Source organism: Phyllobates terribilis, unplaced genomic scaffold (genome assembly GCF_046119375.1).
Source record: "Phyllobates terribilis strain yellow unplaced genomic scaffold, ASM4611937v1 Scaffold_11__3_contigs__length_659146591, whole genome shotgun sequence".
NCBI classification, from domain to species: domain Eukaryota; kingdom Metazoa; phylum Chordata; class Amphibia; order Anura; family Dendrobatidae; genus Phyllobates; species Phyllobates terribilis.
The window spans coordinates 396,917,491-396,940,647 of record NW_027362771.1 but is presented as its reverse complement, the minus strand read 5'-3'; the positions used below and the strand labels follow the sequence as shown (position 1 = coordinate 396,940,647).

General features: G+C 42.0%; 1 protein-coding gene across 1 annotated transcript in view; it reads left to right on the top strand.

The window, feature by feature from the left end:
- The window catches only part of LYSMD2 (LysM domain containing 2), a 46,259-nt gene extending 23,546 nt beyond the window's left edge, over window positions 1-22,713 (top strand). Inside the window, exon 3 of the mRNA XM_073653038.1 lies at window positions 21,760-22,713. Coding sequence (XP_073509139.1) covers window positions 21,760-21,805 — 46 coding nt within the window. The 3' untranslated portion in view covers window positions 21,806-22,713. The remainder of the gene's footprint in view (window positions 1-21,759) is intronic.
- Window positions 22,714-23,157: the final 444 nt, after the last annotated feature.

Here is a 23,157-nt window from a genome sequence, read left to right as displayed (position 1 = left end):
CTCAGGAGGGGGAAGGGTATCCCCCCAAAAAGATGGGTATACATATAATAAACCTTCTCATAAGCAAATGCTGCTAATAAGATATTAATCACGCATATATGAAATCAATAAAATTACATATGCCCCCAAATTAAACAAAATTAATCTATATAAGATAATATTAATGTGTTCATAATAAATCCAAAAGTATGGGTAGTAATTTATATAAAGTGCCAGTGCAAATAAATAACTACCCACTCAAATATAATAAATAACCAATATACATATCATACTAATGGGCAGTTTACACCATAAGGCATAGCATAACTGATATCAGTACCCTATTGAGGGATCATATATTCAAGCAATAGCAGCAAAGGAAGGATGATAAAAAGATAATATTAGGACATACCACGACCCCCTCACACCACTCCAAAGCCGTTTCGCTCCTGCTTCGAATATATGGTCCCTCAATAGGGTATTGATATCAGTTATGCTATGCCTTATGGTTTACACTGCCCATTAGTATGATATGTATATGAGTTATTTATTATATTTGAGCAGGTATTTATTTATTTGCACTGGCACTTTATATAAATTACTACCTATGCTTTTGGATTTATTATGAACACATTATTGTTATCTTATATAGCAGGGGTCTCAAACTCGGCTAAGTATATGGGCCGCACATAGAAAAAAAAATGTGAATTTGAAGGGCCGCATTTTTTGCAGGATGATATGAAATTCTTAATGATATCATATGGTTTGTTCTATACAACTTTTGGATCATTTTTTTTTAAACATTTTTGGCTTTTTTATTTTCTTCTTTTACATGGCATTCATTTTATGGGCTATGGTACAGTTTTACCGTTTTTACAATTTTTACTTCCCTTTTGTGTCCCCTAATTGGCCACACACAGTGATTTTTTTTTCTTATAATTTGCACCATTTGGTAATTCTGACCAACTTATTATAGTAATATCCCCATCTTGTAGTAGTTTCCCCATCTCGTGGTAATGTACCAATCCTGGTCCTCCATCTTGTAGTAATGTCCTCCATCCTGGTCCCCCATCTTGTAGTAATAGCTCATGCTGGTCCCTAACTTGTAGAACATTGAACTGAAAAGAACCACGGACTTGGGCGGCCCTCAGGACCAGGCCGCAATCATTATGGGGGCTCTGGTGCCTGCGGGCCACATTAAGCAGCCTCAGGGCCCGCGTGTTTGAGACCCCTGTTTAATTTGGGGGCTTATGTAATTTTATTGATTTCATATATGCGTGATTAATATCTTATTAGCAGCATTTACTTATGAGAAGGTTTATAATATGTATACACATCTTTTTGTGGGCATACCCTTCCCCCTCCTGAGCTGTTTTGTTTTTAATATGTCTTTAGTCTTGTGTTTTTTATATTTGATTGTTGAATAAAATATATTGATTTGAATTCTTGATAATATTACCTTTTGTGGTCCCTTATTATTTTTGGTATTTCCTTCACTCTTTAGGATTTACACTTCTCAAGACAGCCTTCTATTAGCCAAAGTTAAGAGGCCCTTCTTTAAGATTTTGTTCTTTTGGGGCAAAGGGCATTTGTACATAACACAGATGACTTGTAGACTTAATAAAACTACTTGGACAACTCTTTCTCATCCCCCACGCTTGGCCCCAATAAAATAAAAAAGCTTATACTCTACTCCCGTGTCGGCTCCGTTCCATCGGTGTCGCACTTGCGGTCCCAGGGCTCTCATGCTGTTGTTGTGACATGTAAGCCCGGCGCTTATTCAGCGTTGGCGTTACTGGCCCCACCTTTGGACAAATTGATCATGAAGGGAAAGTCATAGATCAGCTGCAGCCCGGACTTGCTCTTCATGTTCAATTCGACACAAGTCGGGGACAGTGACGCCAGCGCTGATTGGGCCCCGGGCTTACATGTCACCCCTTTAAGGGTATGTGCACACGTTGCTTATTTTTCTGTGAAAAAAATGCAGCATTTTACAGTACCAGCAAAGTGAACGAGATTTTTGAAGTTTCATACACGTGTTGCTTATATTTTCCTTGCAGGTGTGAAGCAATTTGAAACCTGCAGCCATCAATTGTTTGTGTTCTTACAGCATTTTACACCCGTTTATAATAAATTAGAAAAATACTCCTCAAAAAGGCACGCAAAACAGAGTAAAAAACGTAGCAAAACGAGTGTATTTTACACAGCACTTTTCTGGCCAATACCTCAAGATTTTGTGTGTCCACATACACTACAGACATTGTAACCTTTCAGAAAACGTTTCCCTGTGTGCACAGATCATTGTAAAAAAAAGAATCTGCTTTCTACTCACTTTCCGCAGGTCCAGCATTTTGCCTCTGCCGCTGCCCCAGTCTCCGATGTTTGGCTGCAGCGGTGATGTCACATTGACATCACTGCAACCAATCATTGAGCTCAGTTGCTCTGCTGATGTAGACGGTAGCAAGTGCTAGTATATTATTCAACCAGGAGAGGAGAAAGGTTAATATTAGAGTTTAATGCTCGAGGTGATGTCTGATATTTTCATGCCTTGTGTCCAGCATATGTATGCATAATATAAATTATTAGAGCATAAATAATTTATATATGAATTCATTCCTAGGAGTCTCCATAATTTTTTTTATCTTTGTCCATCAAAGAAGTAATATGTTATTTTGTATAAAATAATCACTGTGCAAATTCTTCATTTATTTTAGATTAGCATTTATTTTTTATTAACATTAGCAAATAAGCTGGTATGGGTATTACAGGTAGGGATGTATATGGGTGTAACTTGTCCCAGATTTCATTTAATCAGTCAATGTCATCTCCCAAAGTTTAGGCTCATCTGATGCCAAAGTAGTGAATAATAAGATGGTGGTTTCTTTGTTCTGGTTTCCAATGTGACAAATTTGCATACATCATACAGAGAATTTGTGCACTTCCACAATATGGCAGAACATTCTAATTCTTTATTAACAAATATGCAGTATAGAGAGACACTCAGGACAAATGTAGCAAGAGATTCCCTTCTGACCTATTAATATGGACATACAGATTATAGACTGCTGAGGAGAGTGATACCTGTATGCCTCATGTCAGATGTGTTGTTGATAAATCAACTTTTATTACTTCATATAAATGACCTCTTCCAGGCTCTGGGCAGGACGCTGCCTGGAAGATACCGTAAGGCTGCGTGCCCACTATGCATTTTTTTAAGCGTTTTTGCCACGGAATTTCCGCCGCGAAAACGCTTCAAAAACGCTTGGTAATACGTGCCCCATGGTCCCCAATGATGATCCGCATGTGCTGTGCACATGCTGCGGAAATTTCCGCTGCCTATTATCATTGCGAAAAAATATGCAGCATGTCCATTAATTTTGCGGACACGCAGCATAATTGCCGCCATTGACTTGCATTGAAACGCATATTATCCGTGTCAGCACATTTAAAAAAAGAATTTAAAATAAAGATTTTACTTGCCTTTCGATGGTCCCCGGTGTTTTCTCTGCTCCGTCTGGTCTGTTGTATGGGTCGTGGTGGTGTGAAGGACCTGCCGTGACGTCATTTAGTCATGTGACAGGTCACGTGACCGCCGACGTCAGAGAAAACACCAGGGTCCATCGAAAGGTAAGTATAATCTTTATTTTTTTACCATTCTTATTCTTCTTTTTTTTTTTTAACTATTACTTGGTCACACTATATAAATCCATGCCGGTTGCATGGATTTATATAGTGTGAACAAGTTGTCAAGCACTTTTCCAAGTGATGCTAAAATCGCTTGGAAAAGCGCTTGATAACCCGCATGCAGAAATGCATGCAAAAACGCTTGACAAACGCTTCTACCTGGCGGGAAAAACGCATGTAAAATCTGCATACATTTTTCCTGCCAGGGAGAAGCGGAAAAAATCTGCAGCATATCTGCATCGTGGGCACATAGCCTTACGCCAGAGCTTATTTTACATGAAGGGGAGTTCCCATTGTGATGTGTGATGGCCGCTCTCTGCTCTCCTGATCTCACTGCAGAGCTGTGTGTGATTATAACTGACACATCTGAAGGTTCCTCTCAGCCTCAGCCTCCAGCTCACAGGCAGACAGGGCTGTAATATTGTTACAATACAGCTGAACTGAGAGAAGAAAAAAAGTGTTAGCAAGAAGACAAATGTCATTTCTCCTGTTCTGTGTTAGTTACTTGTCTCACACTGGTAACTCCCTCTTCATGTAAAGCAAGTTCTGGAGGCAGAGTTATCTTCCAGGCAGCATCCTCTGAATAGCCTGGAAGACGTCATTTATATAAAGTTATAAGATAATTTCTGAACAACAAAGCATCTGATATACAGGTGTAGGGGTGGCAGAGAATGGCTAGCGCGTTCCTAGCCGCCCTGAAGACACCAATCACGTTATGTGAATAGGATTATATGTATGTATATATTATTTTTTTTTTTCCTCACACATGCGTACGTATATTATACACGTCACACACGCGTATTCATATAACGCGCTTGGTGTCTTCAGGGCTAGGAACGTGATAGCCGTTGTCCGCCACCCCTACACCTGTATATGAAATGCCTTATATATAATGTGTGTGTAAAAGTCATTGCCTCTTCCTGATTTCTTATTCTTTTGCATGTTTGTCACATTGAAATGTTTCAGATTACAAAATTTAAATATTAGACAAAGATACCACAAGTAAACACAAAATGTAGTTTTTAAATGAAGGTCTTTATTGTTAAGGGAAAAAGAAATCCAGATCTACAGGGCCCTGTAGTGTAGTGTTCTCCCCACCCCACCCCCTTAATTTATGTTTTAACTGTGGTTTATCACATCTTTGGGAAGCTGAGTTCAATTTCCCTAGCCACACACAGGCCTGATTATTGCCACACCTGTTCTAAATCAAGAAATCAGTTAAATAAGGACCTGCCTGACATGAGGAAGTAGACCAAAAGATCCTCAAAAAGCCAGATATCACGCTGCGAACAAAATAAATTCAGGAACAAATGAGAAACAAAGTCATTGAGATCTATAAAACAATTTCTAAAGCTTTGGGACTCCAGTGAACCACAGAGAGAGCCATTATCCAAAAATGGCGAAAACATGGAACAGTGGTGAACCTTCCCAGGGATGGCCGGCCAAACAAAATTACCCCAAGAGCGCAGCGACCACTCATCCAAGTGGTCACAGAAGACTCCACAGCAACATCCAAACAACTACAGGCTTCACTTGCCTCAGTTAAGGTCTGTGTTCATGACTCCACCATAAGAGAGACTGGGCAAAAATGGCAACCATGGCAGAGTTCCAAGGCGAAAACCACTGCTGAGCAAAAAGAACATAAAGGCTTGTCTCAGTTTTGCCAGAAAACATCTTGATGATCACCACCAAGACACTTGGGAGAATATTCTGTGGACTGACGAGACAAAAGTTGAACTTTTTGGAAGGTGTATGTCCCATTACATCTGGCGTAGGAGTAACACAGCATTTCAGAAAAGGCACATCATACCAACAGCAAAATTTGATGGTGGTCTGGGGCTGTTTTGCTGCTTGAGGACATGGAAGACTTGCTGTGATGAATGGAACCATGAATTCTACTGTTTACCCAAAAATCCTGAAGGAGAATGTCCGGCAGCTCGTCAATGATCCAAAACACAACAGCAAGTCCACCTCTGAATGGCTTAAGAAAAACAAAATTAAGACTTTGGCGTGGACCAGTCAAAGTCCTGAACTTAATGTGCTTCAGATGCTGTGGCATGACCATAAAAGGCGATTCATTGTCAGAAATCCTCCAGTATGGCAGAATTACAACAATTTTGCAAAAATTAGTGTGCCAAAATGCACTCCCATGGGTTATAGTGAATATTCATGGTCTTTAATAGCGGGCACACAGACCGCAGAGCGGCAGCAGGAGCTCCAATGCCATATATATAGCATTGACGAAGAAGAAACTCTGTATTACTGCATAAAAACCTCATACCATCTGTGAATCACTATCCTGTGTTGGTCTTCTTTTGCTTCATCAGGACTGCTTGCAATCATGGATGGAACAATGAATTCTGAATTATATCAGCAAATTATAAAGGAAAATGTCTGGACATCTGTCCTTGAGCTGAATCTTGAGAACTTGTCATGCAGCAAAAGGCTGCGTGCCCACTATGCGTTTTTCAAGCGTTTTTGCCGTGGAATTTCCGCTGCGAAAACGCTTAAAAAACGCTTGATAATACGTGCCCCATGGTCCCCAATGATGATCCGCATGTGCTGTGCACATGCGGAAATTTCCGCTGCGGATTATCATTGCGGAAAAATACGCAGCATGTCCATTAATTTTGCGGACATGCAGCATAATTTCCGCCATTGACTTGCATTGAAACGCTTGATATCCGCATCACTACATGTGCACACGCGGATATGAAGCGATTCAATGTGCGGATGGTACCTGGGTCTGGAGAAGAGGAGAATCTCATCCAGACCTGGGTACCATAGAAACTATAAGAAAAAAAAAAAGTAAAATAAAAAATAAAGATTATACTTACCTTCCGATGGCCCCCGGTCTCCATAGCGATGCATGCGGGGTGTTGGGTGGCTCGCGGTGGTGTGAGAGGACCTGACATGACGTCATTAAGTCATGTGACAGGTCACGCGACCGCTGACTACAGCGGTTGCGTGACCTGTCACATGACTCGGTGACGTCATCGCAGGTCCTTCACACCGCCTCAAGACATCGGGGAGACCAGGGACCATCGGAAGGTAAGTATAATCTTTATTTTTTTATTTTTCACCATTCTTATTCTTTTTTTTTTTTTAACTATTACTTGGTCACACTATATAAATCCATGCCGGCAGTGAGGCTAAAATCGCTTGTAAAAGCGCTTGATAACCCGCATGCAGAAATGCATGCAAAAACGCTTGACAAACGCTTCTGCCTGGCAGGAAAAACGCATGTAAAATCCGCATACATTTTTCCTGCCAGGGAGAAGTGGAAAAAATATGCAGCATTTCTGCATTGTGGGCACATAGCCTAACAGCGACCCAAAGCACACGTTCTACAAAAGAAGGATAAAGTTTTGGAATGGCCAAGTCAAAATCCTGACCTTAATCCTACAGAAATGTCTTGTAAGGACGTGAAGGGAGCACAGTTCATGGGACAAAATCCATCAATATACCCAAATTTGAAGCTGTTTTGTAAGGAGGAAATGACTCAAATTTCTCCAAACCAATGTGCAATAATCAACAATTACCAGGAATATTTGGATGCTGTTATTGCTGCTCAAGGATGATAGAGGGGGTCACTCAGACCTATGATATTGGATTGTTTTCCTCAATAAAAATTGACAAAGTCTAATATTTTTGTCTCATTTGTTTGATTTGCTTCTCTTTATCTTCTTTTAGAACTTGTATGAAAATGTAATGTAGTTTTAGGTGAAATTTAAACAAAATTCGGAAGGGTTCACAAACTTTCAAGCATCACTGTAGATGGCAAGAAGTGACTGCTCTGGGATCAAAGGCACACTACAAGTTGCACTGCCCCTTTGGTCTTTCCCTGCTGGTGGACGTTGCACTTGAGGGCAGTGCTACACCTATGGTATTCGCCTGTGATCCCAGTGCCCTCATCTCTTGCTATCTAAGTATCCCTTTTTTGTATATATACTTTTTTGGGGTATCACAATTCTTGTAAGTTATATTTTAAGTACTACACACATTTTGTACATTTTTTTTGGCCATCATTGTTACTACTGACAAAGGGAAATATGTATTCAAGAATTACATATATTCTATAAATTGGTATAGATTTAGGTGGGTTAGGAATTGATTCTCAATTTGGATTTGGTACTGTAATGGTTTTCATTAGTTCTCTCTAATGGTACAGTTGCTTCTCACTAAATTAGAATATCATCAAAAAGTTAATTTATTTCAGTTCTTCAATACAAAAAGTGAAACTCGTATATTATATAGAGTCATTACAAACAGAGTGATCTATTTCAAGTGTTTATTTCTGTTAACCCCTTCGCAACCCTGGGATTTTCCGTTTTTGCATTTTCGTTTTTGCTCCCCTTGTTCCCAGAGCCATAGCGTTTTTATTTTTTGGTCAATATGGCCGTGTGAGAGCTTATTTTTTGCAGGACGAGTTGTACTTTTGAGCGACGTTACTGGTTTTACCATATCGTGTACGGGAAAACGGAACAAATTCCAAGTGCAGTGAAATTGCAAAAAAAGTGCAATACCACAGATGTTTTTATTTTTTTTGCCACGTTCACTGAATGCTAAAACTGACCTGCAAATATGATTCTCCAGGTTATTACGAGTTTGTAGACACCAAACATGTATAGGTTCTTTTTTTAGTGTTTTTTTTTTTTTTTTTGTTTAATAGGTTCAATTTTCCAAGACCCATAGTGTCTCCATTTTTCGGGATCTGGAGCCAGATCAGGGCTTATTTTTTGCGCGCCAAGCTGAAGTTTTTATTGATACCATTTTGGGGTGGATACGATATTTTGTTCGCCCGTTACTGCATTTTATTGCAATGTTGCGGCGACCATCAAAACATAACTATTGCATTTAGAATTTTTTTCTCGTTACGCCGTTTACTGATAGAATTATTATTATTTTTTTTATATTGATAGATCAGGCGATTCTGAACACGGTGATACCAAATATATGTATGTGGGGTTTATTTTTTATTACTTTATTTTGAATGGGGCAAAAGGGGGGTGATTTAAACTTTTATATTTTTTTTTTTATCTTTTTAATATTTAAACCATTTTTTTTCACTTTTTGCATGCTTCTATAGTCTCCATAGGAGACTAGAAGCTGCACTTGTCTGATCGAGAGGTGATCAGCAGATCACCTCTATGGAGCAGAAATGCTCCTGTGCTATGAGTGCCGACCACTAGGTGGCGCTCATAGTGATCAGCTCATGACAACCACTGGAGTCTGCTGCAGACCCAGGGTTGTCATGCCCATTCATCGGTGACCCGCGATCAAGTGACGGGGTCACCGATGGGCAGGGCTAAGGCCGCGCTTCTTGTGCGGCGATGTTAAATGCCGCTGTCAGAGATTAACAGCGGCATTTAACATGTTAACAGCCGTGGGTGGATCGCGATTCCACCCGCGGCTGTTGCGGGCACATGTCAGCTGTAAGAATCAGCTGACATGTGCCCAGTTCAGTGCGGGCTCACCGCTGGAGCCCTCACTGAACCGGGAGTTACAAGGGGTTAATGTTGATGATTATGGCTTGCAGCCAATGAAAACACAAAAGTAATTATCTCAGTAAATTAGAATACGTTATAACAACAGCTTGAAAAATGACTTTAAAATCTGAAATGTTGGCCTACTGAAATGTATATTCAGTAAATGCACTCAGTACTTGGTCGGGCTCTTTTTGTATCAATTACTGCATCAATGCGGCGTGGCATGGAGGCGATCAGCCTGTGGCACTGCTGAGGTGTTATGGAAGCCCAGGTTGCTTTGATAGCAGCCTTCAGCTCGTCTGCATTGTTGGGTCTGGTGTCTCTCATCTTCCTCTTGACAATACCCCATATATTCTCTATGGGGTTAAGGTCAGGAGAGTTTGCTGGCCAATCAAGCACAGTGATACTGTTCTTTATAAACCAGGTATTGGTACTTTTAGCAGTGTGGACAGGTGCCAAGTCCTGCTGGAGAGTGAAATTTCCATCTCCAAAAAGCTTGTCGGCAGAGAGAAGCATGAAGTGCTCTAAAATTCCCTGGTAGACGGCTGCGCTGACTTTGGTCTTGATAAAACACAGTGGACCTACACCAGCAGATGACATGGCTCCCCAAACCATCACTGATTGTGGAAACTTCACACTAGACCTCAAGCAGCTTGGATTGTGGCCTCTCCACTCTTGGAGACGCTGGGACCTTGATTTCCAAATGAAATGCAAAATTTACTTTCATCTGAGAACATCACCTTGGACCACTGAGCAACAGTCCAGGTCTTTTTCTCCTTGGCCCAGGTAAGACGCTTCTGGCATTGTCTATTGGTCATGAGTGGCTTCACACAAGGAATGTGACACTTGTAGCCCATGTCCTGGATACATCTGTGTGTGGTGGCTCTTGAAGCAATGACTCCAGCAGCAGTCCACTCCTTGTGAATCTCCCCAAAATTTTTAATGGCCTTTTCTTAACCGCAGCCTTGAAAGGATTGTTATCCCGGTTGCTTGTGCACCTTTTTCTATTTCACTTTTTCCTTCCACTCAACTTTCCACAGCACTCTGTGAACAGCCAGCTTCTTTGGCAATGGCCTTTTGTGGCTTACCCTCCTTGTGGAGTGTGTCAATGCCTGCCTTCTGGACATCTGTCAAGTCAGCAGTCTTCCCCATGATTGTGGATCCTACTGAAACAGACTAAGGGACCTTTCTAAACGCGTAGGAATCCTTTGCAGGTGTTTTTTGTTAAGTCATTATCTCAGTAAATTAGATTGTGTTTTCATTGGCTGTAAGCCATAATAATCAACATTAACAGAAATAATCACTTGAAATAGATCACTCTGTTTGTAATGACTCTATATAATATGAGTTTCACTTTTTGTATTGAAGAACTGAAATTAACTTTTTGATGATATTCTAATTTTGTGAGCAGTACCTGTATGCTTAGCTTACATAGTTTTAAGTGGCATTAAATGTGTGTATTTGTTATATTTTATATTTGCAATATATTACTGGAAATCTGTATTTTCTCCAATATTGTGGGTGATGCAGTTTATCTCCATGTTGTATTGCTTTTTCTCTATGGTATTACAGTTAATATACCTTTTTTAAAGCGCTCTTGAATAATTATTTTGCAGTGCTCATCTTTTCAATATAGTTCTTATTAAACTGCATACTATAGAAATGGACTTTCACTTCAGGACAGGCAAGCTTTTAGACAAAGACAAGCAGAGTACTTGCTGGGAAGTGAAGGAAAGGAAGTTCCAGCACCTGTAGTTCTGGTAGAATGCTGAAGAACTGGAATCCACTGAAAAGGAGCAGATTGTAAGTTTCAGAGCATGGAAATCTAGGCAGTTTCTGCCATGGACACAAAAAGCAGCTTTAACTTTGCGTAGGGAATGCGGTAGCAAGACCGCGCTCTTACTCGCACTTTAGTATCTGGCTTCTAATACAGTATAGTATGTATCTGCTTTGTTCGTTACACGTACGAGCGCTGTAGTCTGTTCCTGAACGTGTGATACAATGGTAACTGCCACTTCAACAGCTAGAAGTCTTCAGGCACATCTGCTGATTACCTTGCTGTGTGGCTCTGATCTGACAGGCATTTATACAGGGATGATTAGCAGAAGTGGAGGCATTCAGATAAGTGATAACTAAATTACAGCCTAATTCATTCATTACACAGCGCTGACAGGAGGATGATTGCTCCTCACATGTGCCATTGCTAGACATGCATGTCATGCTGTATTCTCTGCGAGACACATTTGTGTCAAGTCTGACATATATTTTGAGCTTCGATGGAATCTAAACAGACTTGCGCTTTTTCTTCCACTCGGAGTTCCTTTGTGTAGATGCATACTTATTCTATCTCTTTCTAATATCATATAATCCATTTGATAAGCGTCAGATCTGTGATTCTGCATTCACCAGGCGAGCTGGAGCCATTTACCTCTGTACATGGATTGCACTGTATGAACAGTGTCCTACTTATCCAATTGTATTCCAGCCATCCATTGTTGTCTACAGTATGGATGTGTCATGTAGTGACTGGCTGAGAGGTTGGAGGACCAGATGTCCAGATAAGGCTAATTGAACCACTTTGGTAAGAGGAGGCGGATGAGTGAATATAATAGAGGTAGGGCAGGAGTGGACCCTGCGGTGAGCTCTGTAGTGCTTCCTATTTAAAACCTCAATCATAATGTTTTGCTGAGTGTTCTCTGGCATTTTGCCTACAACCCTGCATTTGCCTCTGTCTGATATGTTGATTTCGCCCTATTGTGAATCTAATGCTTGGCCTTCAGCTGTGTTTTTGCTGGGCAGATATATGTAGTGTATAAAATCTTTACCAATACAGCTGTCAAAATATTCATTTAATTTCCCTTCTCTGGGTACCCCTGTTTTAAGCCAGTGTCATAAAGAGCTGCTTTCTTATAGACAGTAGGGTCTTGAGGTGTCACTCATTATAAGGACAGTTCATGGATTTCAGTAAACCCCCCCCCCCACCCCCACCCCCGAGATAACTGATTGCCATCAGCCAGATTAGAGGTTGCTCAATGTGAACAGATCCTGAAAGGGAACTGGTCACTAGATTCATGGTTGCCCAAGCCACAGAGGAGCTGAATCAGAGCCTGGCTGTACAATTCTTTGAAAAGCCTATCTGTGACCACAGAGAGAGATGTGACTGGTCCGGTTCAGTTTCAAACTATGTTTTCTCTTAAAGGGGTTGTCCACTACTTTATATGATCGCCCAATGTATTCCCCCAGGACCCATAAGTGTTTCTCTAAATACCTTGTGGTGCCTTTTTCTGCCTGTGAGCGGCGCTATCACTAGCCGCACACAGGCATCACGTAAACCCCGGCTGCAGCCGGCTCTGACATCCACTGACATCACGACAAGTCCAGGCTGCAGCCGAGGGTCCCTCTTCCACGTTCCACCGGTGGCTGCTGGGTTGTGGGCAGGGTTACCCTGCGCGTCACTCACACCCGGCATCCACCGCGCGCTCTGCCTCTCCCCATTCATTGGGAAAGCGCGCGCTGGATGCTGGGTGTGACACACGGGGTAACCCCGCCCACAGCCCAGCAGCCACCACGGGGAGCGCATCACTGATGTCACGCCTCACTTGACGTGACGTCAGTGACGGGTCACGTGATGCCTCTGAGCGGCCACCGATGGCACCGCTCAGAGGCAGAAAAGGCACCGCAAGGTATTTACAAAAACACTTCTGGGCCCCAGGGGGATACATTGGAGGGTTCATGTAAAGTAGTGGACAACTTCTTTAAACGTTGCAGAGAAGGACAGACATGTACCGTATTTTTCAGACTATAAGATGCAATTTTTTCCTCCAAAATTTTGGAGGAAAATGGGGAGTGCATCTTATAGTCTGAATGTTGGGGGGGGTGTATATATATATGTGGGGGTAGCGGTGGAGGAGAGGGGCACAGGAGGCAGCAGCCGCCCGCTGCAGCCTACACTGTCCCCGCTGCTAAAGAAAATGAATATTCACTGCTCCTCACGCCCATGGGGCGTGGGGAGCACTGAATATTTATGCTCCTTAATACAATCCGCATGCGTTTTTTCCTGCCAGAGAGATGCAGAAACGCTCAGGAAAAAATCCTGAGCATTTCTGCATCGTGTGCACATACCCTAATACCAAACCTGTACTATTTGTTGTGGGTTTTTTTTGTTTGTTTTTGTACTTGTGTTTTTTTTTAAGTGGTAAATAAAAGTGAAAATTAAAAAAAAAAAATTGTACAGTTATATAAAAAAGTTTGGGCACCCCTATTAATCTTAAGCTTAATGTTTTATAAAAAATTGGTGTTTTTTTCAACAGCTATTTCAGTTTGATATATGTAATAACTGTTGGACACAGTAATGTTTCTGCCTTGAAATGAGGTTTATTGTACTAACAGAAAATGTGCAATCTGCATTCAAACAAAATTTGACAGGTGCATAAGTATGGGCACCTCACCAGAAAAGTGACATTAAAATTTAGTAGATCCTCATTTTGCAAAAATAACAGCCTCTAGTCGCTTCCTGTAGCTTTTAATGAGTTCCTGGATCCTGGATGAAGGTATTTTTGACCATTCCTCTTTACAAAACAATTCCAGTTCAGTTAAGTTTGATGGTCGCCGAGCATGAACTGCCCTCTTCAAATGATCCCACAGATGTTCAATGATATTCAGGTCTGGGGACTGGGATGGCCATTCCAGAACATTGTAATTGTTCCTCTGCATGAATGCCTGAGTAGATTTGGAGCAGTGTTTTGGATCATTGTCTTGCTGAAAGATCCATCCCCTGCGTAACTTCAACTTTGTCACTGATTCTTGAACATTATTGTCAAGAATCTGCTGATACTGGGTAGAATCCATGCGTCCCTCAACTTTAACAAGATTCCCGGTGCCGGCATTGGCCACACAGCCCCAAAGCATGATGGAACCTCCACCAAATTTTACTGTGGGTAGCAAGTGTTTTTCTTGGAATGCTGTGTTTTTTTGCCGTCATGCATAACGCCTTTTTGTATGACCAAACAACTCAATCTTGGTTTCATCAGTCCACAGGACCTTCTTCCAAAAAGAAATTGGCTTCTCCAAATGTGCTTTTGCATACCTCAGCCGACTCTGTTTGTGGCGTGCTTGCAGAAACTGCTTCTTTCGCATCACTCTCCCATACAGCTTCTCCTTGTGCAAAGCGCGTTGTATAGTTGACCGATGCACAGTGACACCATCTGCAGCAAGTTGATGCTGCAGCTCTCTGGAGGTGGTCTGAGGATTGTCCTTGACTGATCTCACTATTCTTCTTCTCTGCCTTTCTGATGTTTTTCTTGGCCTGCCACTTCTGGCCTTAACAAGAACTGTCTCTGTGTTCTTCCATTTCCTTACTATGTTCCTCACAGTGGAAACTGACAGGTTAAACCGCTGAGACAGCTTTTTGTATCCTTCCCCTGAACAACTATGTTGAATAATCTTTGTTTTCAGATCATTTGACAGTTGTTTTGAGGAGCCCATGATGCCACTCTTCAGAGGAGATTCAAACAGGAGAAAACTTGCAAGTGGCTACTTTAAGTAGCTTTTCTCATGATTGCATACACCTGGCTATGAAGTTCAAAGCTCAATGAGGTTACAAAACCAAAAAAAGTGCTTTAGTAAGTCAGTAGGAGTATTTAAAACAAGAAAATGATAAGGGTGCCCATACTTATGCACCTGTCAAATTTTGTTTGAATGCAGATTGCACATTTTCTGTTAGTACAATAAACCTCATTTCAAGGCAGAAACATTACTGTGTCCAACAGTTATTACATATATCAAACTGAAATAGCTGTTGCAAAAACACCAATTTTTATAAAACATTAAGCTTAAGTACAGTTATATGAAAAAGTTTGGGCACCCCTATTAATCTTATGTCCCAAGACTCATAACGTTTTCATTTTTATGTGATGGGGCTGTGTGAGGATTTGTTTCTTGCTTGGTGTGCTAACTTTTTTATTTTTTTTATTTTTTTTATTGATACCATTTTGGGATGGATACGATGTTTTGAGTGTTTTGTTCTTTTGGGGTTTTTTTGGTGTTGTAGCAACTGGAAAAACTGCACCTCTGTTGTTGTTTTTTTAATGGCGTTTAGCAATACGGTTAATTCATTTTATATTTTGAAAGATTGGACTTTTACGAATGCAGCAATGCCATTTTATGTGGTGTTTTTTTTTTGTTTTGTTTTTTGTTTTTTCCTTCATTTCTTTATAATGGGAGTGAAAGATTGGTGATTTGAACTTGATATTTATATTTCTTTTTTATATTTAAAAATATATGTTTTAGTCCCTTAGGGGACCTTAACCTGCAGTCATCTGATTGCTTAGACTATAAACTGCAATACCATAGTATTAAACAAGCTACAACAGGAATCCCACAGACACAATGTGTGAGTAATCTGGCACTGTGTCTTGATAAAAATATCTTTATTCGATCCTTAATAGTAAAACATGTTTCATAATTAAAAACGGAAGACATTTTTGTTGGCCTACGTGTTTCAAACCAATAAGTCTGAACAGTGCTTACTCATGGCATACTCTGCAAGCCACTGACCTGTGTGCTGTGAGGGTTCTCCGGTGTCAGCATGTGACCGCAAGTATGCGATATGCATACTCCTGGCCACATTCCTGCTAGACTCTTTCCGGCTTTGTTCAGTGCACTTGTATTGAGCGAGTTCGCACCTCTCTAGTCGGAATGTGGCCGGAAGTATGCATATCCCATAATTGCTGTCACATGACCGCTGTTCCTAGTACCGGAGAATCCAGTGCTCAGTGGGCACGATGTGAGGATTCTCAAGTCTGCAGTCACACAAAGTGACCGGACAACCACTTTAATTACCACCTGCTGCTCTTAATGGCTATGCTACGCAGCCAGCATACAGGTGCATCTCACTAAATTAGAATATCATCAAAAAGTTAATTTATTTAATTTCTTAAATAGTTAACAAAAAACACTTGCAAAGGCTTCCTAAACGTTTAAAAAGGTCCCCTAGTCTGTTTCAGTAGGCTCCACAATCGGGAAGACTGCTGACTTGACAGATGTCCAGAAGGCAGTCATTGACACGCCAAGTAAATGCAAAGTAAATTTTGCATTTCATTTGGAAATCAAGGTCCTAGAGTCTGGAGGAAGAGTGGAGAGGCCACAATCCAAGCTGCTTGAGGTCTAGTGTGAAGTTTCCACAATCAGTGATGGTTTGGTTTGGGGAGCCATGTCATCTGCTGGTGTAGGTCCACTGTGTTTTATCAAGACCAAAGTCAGCGCAGCCGTCTACCAGGAAATTTCATTCTCCAGCAGGACTTGGCACCTGTCCACACTGTGCTTGATTGGCCAGCAAACTCGCCTGACCTTAACCCCATAGAGAATCTATGGAGTATTGTCAAGAGGAAGATGAGACACACCAGACCTAACAATGCAGACGAGCTGAAGGCTGCTATCAAAGCAACCTGGGCTTCCATAACACCTCAGCAGTGCCACAGGCTGATCACCTCCATGCCACGCCGCATTGATGCAAAAGGAGCCCGGACCAAGTATTGAGGGCATTTACTGAACATACATTTCAGTAGGCCAACATATTGGATTTTAAAATAATTTTTCAAGCTGTTGTTATAAAATATATTCTAATTTACTGAGATAATGACTTTTGTGTTTTCATTGGCTGTAAGCCATAATAATCAACATTAACAGAAATAAACATTTGAAATAGATCACTCTGTAATGACTCTATATCAGTGCTGGCGAACCTATGACAGGCGTGCCAGAGAGGGCACGAAGATCCCTCCCTAAGGGCACGCACGCCATCGCCTCAGCACTAGGACCGGGCCCGGCGGGTGAGTACTTGGAGCCCACCGACTTCAGCTAGATGTGCGTTCTCTGACACACATCTAGCTGAAGTGTATTGCAGCGCACAAACTTGCCAGGTCCGTACGCTGCAATACACACTGCCAGCAGCTGGCAGTGACTTCATGCGCCCTGAAATCAGCTGCCGGCTTCAGGACTGGACGGGGCGCGGGAGAGGAAGGAAGGTGAGTAGGAATGTTTATTATGTTTGTCTATTTTTATTATGCGATGAGCAGCAGCACAAATACAAGTATGGGAGAGCATATTCATGGGTGGGGCATGTACCAGGATGAAGGATGGGGGACGACAACATATCTACAAGGATGGGGGCAGCAGCATATCTACAAGGATGGGGGCAGCAGCATATATACAAGGATGGGGGCAGCAGCATATATACAAGGATGGGGGCAGCAGCATATATACAAGGATGGAGGGAGCATATACAAGGATGGGGGGGCAACATATATACAAGAATGGGCAAACATATACCAGGATGGAAGGGGGAGCATATTCTTTATATTTGCAGTCTCATACCCCTGCTCCTGTTTGTGGCTGCTTTCGGTTCCCTTCGCCTGCTCTCTGTATGAGTTGTTTTTCTAAACTAAAACCTCAGTATTCAGGTTAAATGACCGTGTTGGCACTATGCGATTAAATAAGTGGGTTTTGGGTTGCGGTTTGGGCACTCGGTCTCTAAAGGTTCACTATCACTTCTCTATATAATATGAGTTTCACTTTTTGTATTGAGGAACTGAGCTAAATTAACTTTTTTGGTATTCTAATTTAGTGAGATGCACCTGTATGCTTCTATCTGCAAGCAATAATCAGACAGGGTTACAAGGTTTTCCCATCTTTAGTAAGTGATAGCATATTGCTAGGAGGATCAGCCTCTTGGACCCCTACAAATCATAACATTTAAGGGGCCACCCCTTTTAGCTCTACATGCCAGTTCATTATTTTTTTTCTTTGTGCAGCAGTACTCCCGGCAATCTGGGTGTTTCCCAGCGGTCAGAAATTTCAAAGATCTAGGACTTAATCACCCACCCAGCAGATAGGTTATAAATGCTTCTGGCGGAAATATTCCTTAAATTGGTAATATGAAATGCCTGGGTCTTTAAGACAGCCTTGTGTCTCAGAATGACAGTATATCTTACTAATCTGTGCCGCTTCATCTTCCCTTTAGCTTTTTACGGATCCTCGTGACTTCCTAATTCTTCAGTATTTTCAGAACACTTTAGCATGTCCAATCATTAATTCCTACATAGAAAGGAATATAATGTTTTATAGCATTTGTTCACCTGAGCTCATGTCTAATTCTAATCCTATTTGTACTGGCTTTTCTGTAGCAGACTAGACAGGATCAAATGAATGAGAGTGTATAAATCTTCTGAAAGACCAACATCGTAAGAGCCGTGTGTAAATGTCACACATCCATAGCTGTCATGTGCTGGCCACTTTGTTGAGCTAGAATTGATAACATCGATCAGTCTTTCAGCTGGAATATTTGCTGAAGGATTTTTTTTTACTGCTGGGTATAAGTTGTCCTTGTAATGGTAGAGTGTTTAAAGACCTGGAGCAATCTTACCTTGGCCTGTGCATTAGGGAAGTTAGGAGCTTGTTCAGGTGAACTTCCATCAATCTTTTAATCGAGGAACCTAAAGAAAAATTCCTGTTAACTCTCCCCAAACGTATATTTTATTTTTAGAGTTGTTCTTCTTAGTCTTTTCAAATGTTCATTTTAAATACAAAGAGGTTTACTGAAACCAGAACAACAGATGACTTATTTCAGATGAGAATTATGGTAAAAACCTGTAAAATTAGGTGACTCAATGGCAGTAAAAGTGTCCCTTACTCCATGCCAGACCTGGGCAAAGTGCGGCCTGCGGGCCACATGCGGCCCTCTGGCTGTTCCAGTCCGGCCCGTGGACCAAGACTGCCAAGGGGCTGATAACAGTGGCCCACGGGCCGCACTATGCCCTTCCCAGCTCACACACATGCCGTCACTGCCCGCCGTCACTGCCCGCCCACACGCCGTCACCGCTGTCTCAATCCGCGGTCTCAATCCGCGGTGAATGCATTGGTGGAGGAGGGGCCGCTACCTCGCTCTTCCATCAATCAGCATTAGAAACAGCTGACGCGATGGCGTCAGCCTGTGCACTGCGGAGAGTCAGTGCTTCTCAGACAGGAGCGCCAGGGGAACAGGGAGTGAGGTAAGTATATGCTGGACATAGGGGGGGCTTTAATGATGGACACAGGGGGGGCACTCTCATGCTGGACGAAGGGGGGGCTTTAATGCTGGACACGGGGGGGTACTCTCAGGCTGAACACAGGGGGGCTCTCATGCTGGACACAGGGAGGCTCTCATGCTGGACACAGGGAGGGGCTCTCATGCTGGACACAGGGGGGCTCTCTCATGCTGGACACAGAGGGGCTGTCATGCTGGACACAGGAGGGGCTGTCATGCTGGACACAGGGGGGGCTGTCATGCTGGACACTGGGGGGGGCTGTCATGCTGGACACTGGGGAGGGCTGTCAGGCTGGACACTGGGGAGGGCTGTCAGGCTGGACACTGGGGAGGGCTGTCAGGCTGGACACTGGGGAGGGCTGTCAGGCTGGACACTGGGGAGGGCTGTCAGGCTGGACACTGGGGAGGGCTGTCAGGCTGGACACTGGGGAGGGCTGTCATGCTGGAGACACTGGGGGGCTCTCATGCTGGACAATAAGGAGGGCTGTCATGCTGGACACAGGGGTGCTCTCATACTGGAAACTGAGGGGCTTTAATGCTGGGCACTGGGAGGCTTTAATGCTGGACACTAAGGAGGGCTGTCATACTGGACACTGGGGAGGGCTGTCATGCTGGACACTGGGGAGGCTCTTGGGCTCTCATACTGGACATGAGGGGGCTGTGTGGGGCTCATGCTGAACATGGGGGGGCTGTGTGGGGCTCTTGCTGGCCTTGTGGGGCTGTGTGGGACTCATAATGGACATGGGGGGCTGTGTAGGGCTCATGCTGTATATAGAGAGGCTGTGTGGGGGCTCAAGCTGTATATAGGGGGATGTCAGCACACTTAATTCTGCTCAATATTAAGTTACACAATTCATATTTATGTAATCATTAATAATAATAATTAGAATTAATATGTTAATATTAATATTGAGCAGAATTAATTTCAGCCTATTGGTTCGGCCCTCCCCAACAGTCACAGTCTCTCATGTGGCCCCTCGGGAAAATTAATTGCCCACCCCTGCTCCATGCTGATTAGGTCCCCTTCACACGTAAGTATAAGACCGGTACCGGGAAAAACAGTACCGGTGTCAGTGTTTTCGATCAGTGTGCCATCAGTTTTTTTTTTTTTTGCCTTATGGATTAAAAAAGAATGAAATTACAAACAGTCTCCTATACTTTACAATTTTAAACATGCTCAGCGCACGGATGCCATCTGTGTGCTGTGCATGTTTTTCATGGACCCATAGACTTGTATTGGCCCTTGTCATCCATGCCGCCAGGAAAAAACGGACATGTCTTTGTGTGTTTTGCATGGATATAAAGTCCATGTAAAAACACGGACATGTGCACAGCAGCATAGGTTATAATGGCTAGTTTGTGATATCTGAAAAAAATGGATACCACAAGTACATGTGAAGGAGGCCTTAGTGCGATAACACCAAATGAAAAAAATATCATTGGGGTCATCTTATGACACTTGTCCTATACTTTTTTGATCTACTCCTGCACCAGCTTCCTAGTTGGCGCTTGTCTATAAACCGTAATGCAAGTCATGGTCCATCTTGTGAAATTTGGGGCCAAACAAGCATTTTGTCAGCATTTTTTTATTTCCTCCTTCTTCAATATAAATTTAAAGTCTTAACAGATTACAGAAGGAACGCAATGTGTTAACCTTAGAGGTTTTTCAGCTTAAATGGGTATCCAGCCCAGCGTAAACTTTCGTCAATCACTGCCGCTTGCCAAATCATAATAGTGTAATATACACACACTGTTAGGATTTGTGACTGCAAGTATGTAGTTTGTATTCTAGCAGTCACATGCAGACTAGACTCTTACCCACTTTTCTCAATGAAACATTGAGAGAAGTAAAAGAGAATCTATTTGGCATGTGATCATAAGTATGCAAACTACATGCTGGCTGCCATTTGACAATTGCTCGATACATAGATATAATACTCTGTTAGGATTCGGGAAGCTAAAGTGGTTACGGAAAATTTTGTAGTTGCCTGGACTACCCATTTAAGATGGAAAACCTCTAAGTTTATGACCTTGAGTTCCTTCAGTGATCTGCAAATTGCCTCTTCAGAGAGGAAGAGGGCTTGACCTATAGTGCCACCTATTGGAAGTAGCAATCCTAAAAGTGAATATCGACCAATTTAACAAGCCTTACAATATGACTTGGGATGAAAGCCAAACCAGAATCTCAATTTGCAGACACGTGTTTCTGGGTGTTGTCCCTCCTCAGTGCTGAGCATGAGATCTGATTTGGCTGTATGAGAGGCCTCTGACTGGGGTCCAAGGGGTAATGTCTCTCCTCGTGGAAAGTGCCAAAGTAAGTCTAATTCTGGGTGGTCATTCTATGAACTGTTAACATCTTAATTATACTGAAGAAGGGGATAATAAAAAATACTGTTAACACAAAGCATGAATCTTCCCTGCCAATGTATTGTAGTCCTCACATTTGATAGCTGGGATTGCAGTACTGTCTGGTCTTGCGTATCCCGATCTTTACTATGATTTCCACGTTTATTTCTTTGTTTCTAGGCATGAAGAGGACGACTCCTATGCAACTTCTTCCTATCAACATTGAGCGATAAGTATCATTCCTGTGTGACCTACCATTCAGTGGAAGCTGATTGAAGACCCACCAACAGAATATCTAAGAGACTTCCTATAAAATGCAATCCATAGCCGATATTTTATTACTATATTGCACTGAAATCACGTCCTTTCTTTTGTTCACGACTTTTCAGTGTCCTTATTAGGTCGCATTCACAATCAAGTCACAGCCTTTCTGATATCTATAAAACTATATTATTTTTCACTGCAGACATATCTTGTAGCAGATTTGCAATACCATTAATTTTGTGTGCTTGACCAGTTATGTTAAGAGGGACGCCACTTATTTCTGAAGACTGTTTCTGAATTTAATTGCTCAGCTGCAGCGTTTTACTGGCAATATGGAGTGGATGTTACTTTTTTTTTATTGCACATTTACTGTAAAAATAACTTGGTAATGAATTTTTGAGTCATTCTTGAATCTTTACGAATAATGCTGATTTAAATGACCCTGTTTTTAATGAAAAACTGATGCCAGCCCTGCTTATAAGTGTAAATGAACAAAACCGGCAGTCTTGGTAGACAGGGCTGCAGCGATGCTGTCATGTCTACAGCATGTGACTGCTGCAGCCAATCATTGGTCTCAGCAGTCCTATGCATCACCTTTTAGTCCTTGCATGGGACACATGTTGTAGAAGTGACATCACTGCTGCAGACCAGCGGAGTGGCAGCGCTGCAGAAGCAAGGATTGCTTGTGGGTGTTTCTTCCCTAATAATTGTCCTGTACAACCTTCACCACCACCACTTGTTGTGTCTTTAGGCAAACCTGTTATTCAGAGTTGGGTAAGATTGGTGACTACTGGAAGTGGTAATGTTAAACACTTCCTGTTCCTTTAAGAAAATAGTGAGGGGAAGATGGGCAGGTGGGAATTTGACTGGGTGAGAAGAATGAGGAAGACTCAATGTCCTGTACTAATTGGGAATTGTTACTTTTAACTACTGTTTGTTACTTTGTTTTATCATTCTTACTTTTAAATTTGCGGAGAGGATGCAGTTTTGTGTGCGTGTGCTTTATTGATTAAAAACCATAAAATATCTTTGTTCTGAGTGCTTTTTTTATCCTTATTTATTATTTTATTCATTCATATTTTTAGCATTCGCACCCAATAATAAGATCACGCATAAGATTCATAATGAACTGCATTATTAAAGTAGCATACTAGCAATTTTTTTTTTTTTTTTTACTATATAGTACTGCAAAGGTTGTCTATGATCTTAATTCCTTGTTCCCCCTCAGACATGGTTACCCTAATGATGACTATCGTGCATGAGAAGGTATTTCACCGGTTAAATGGATACTATCGAGTGTATCATTTATTGCAA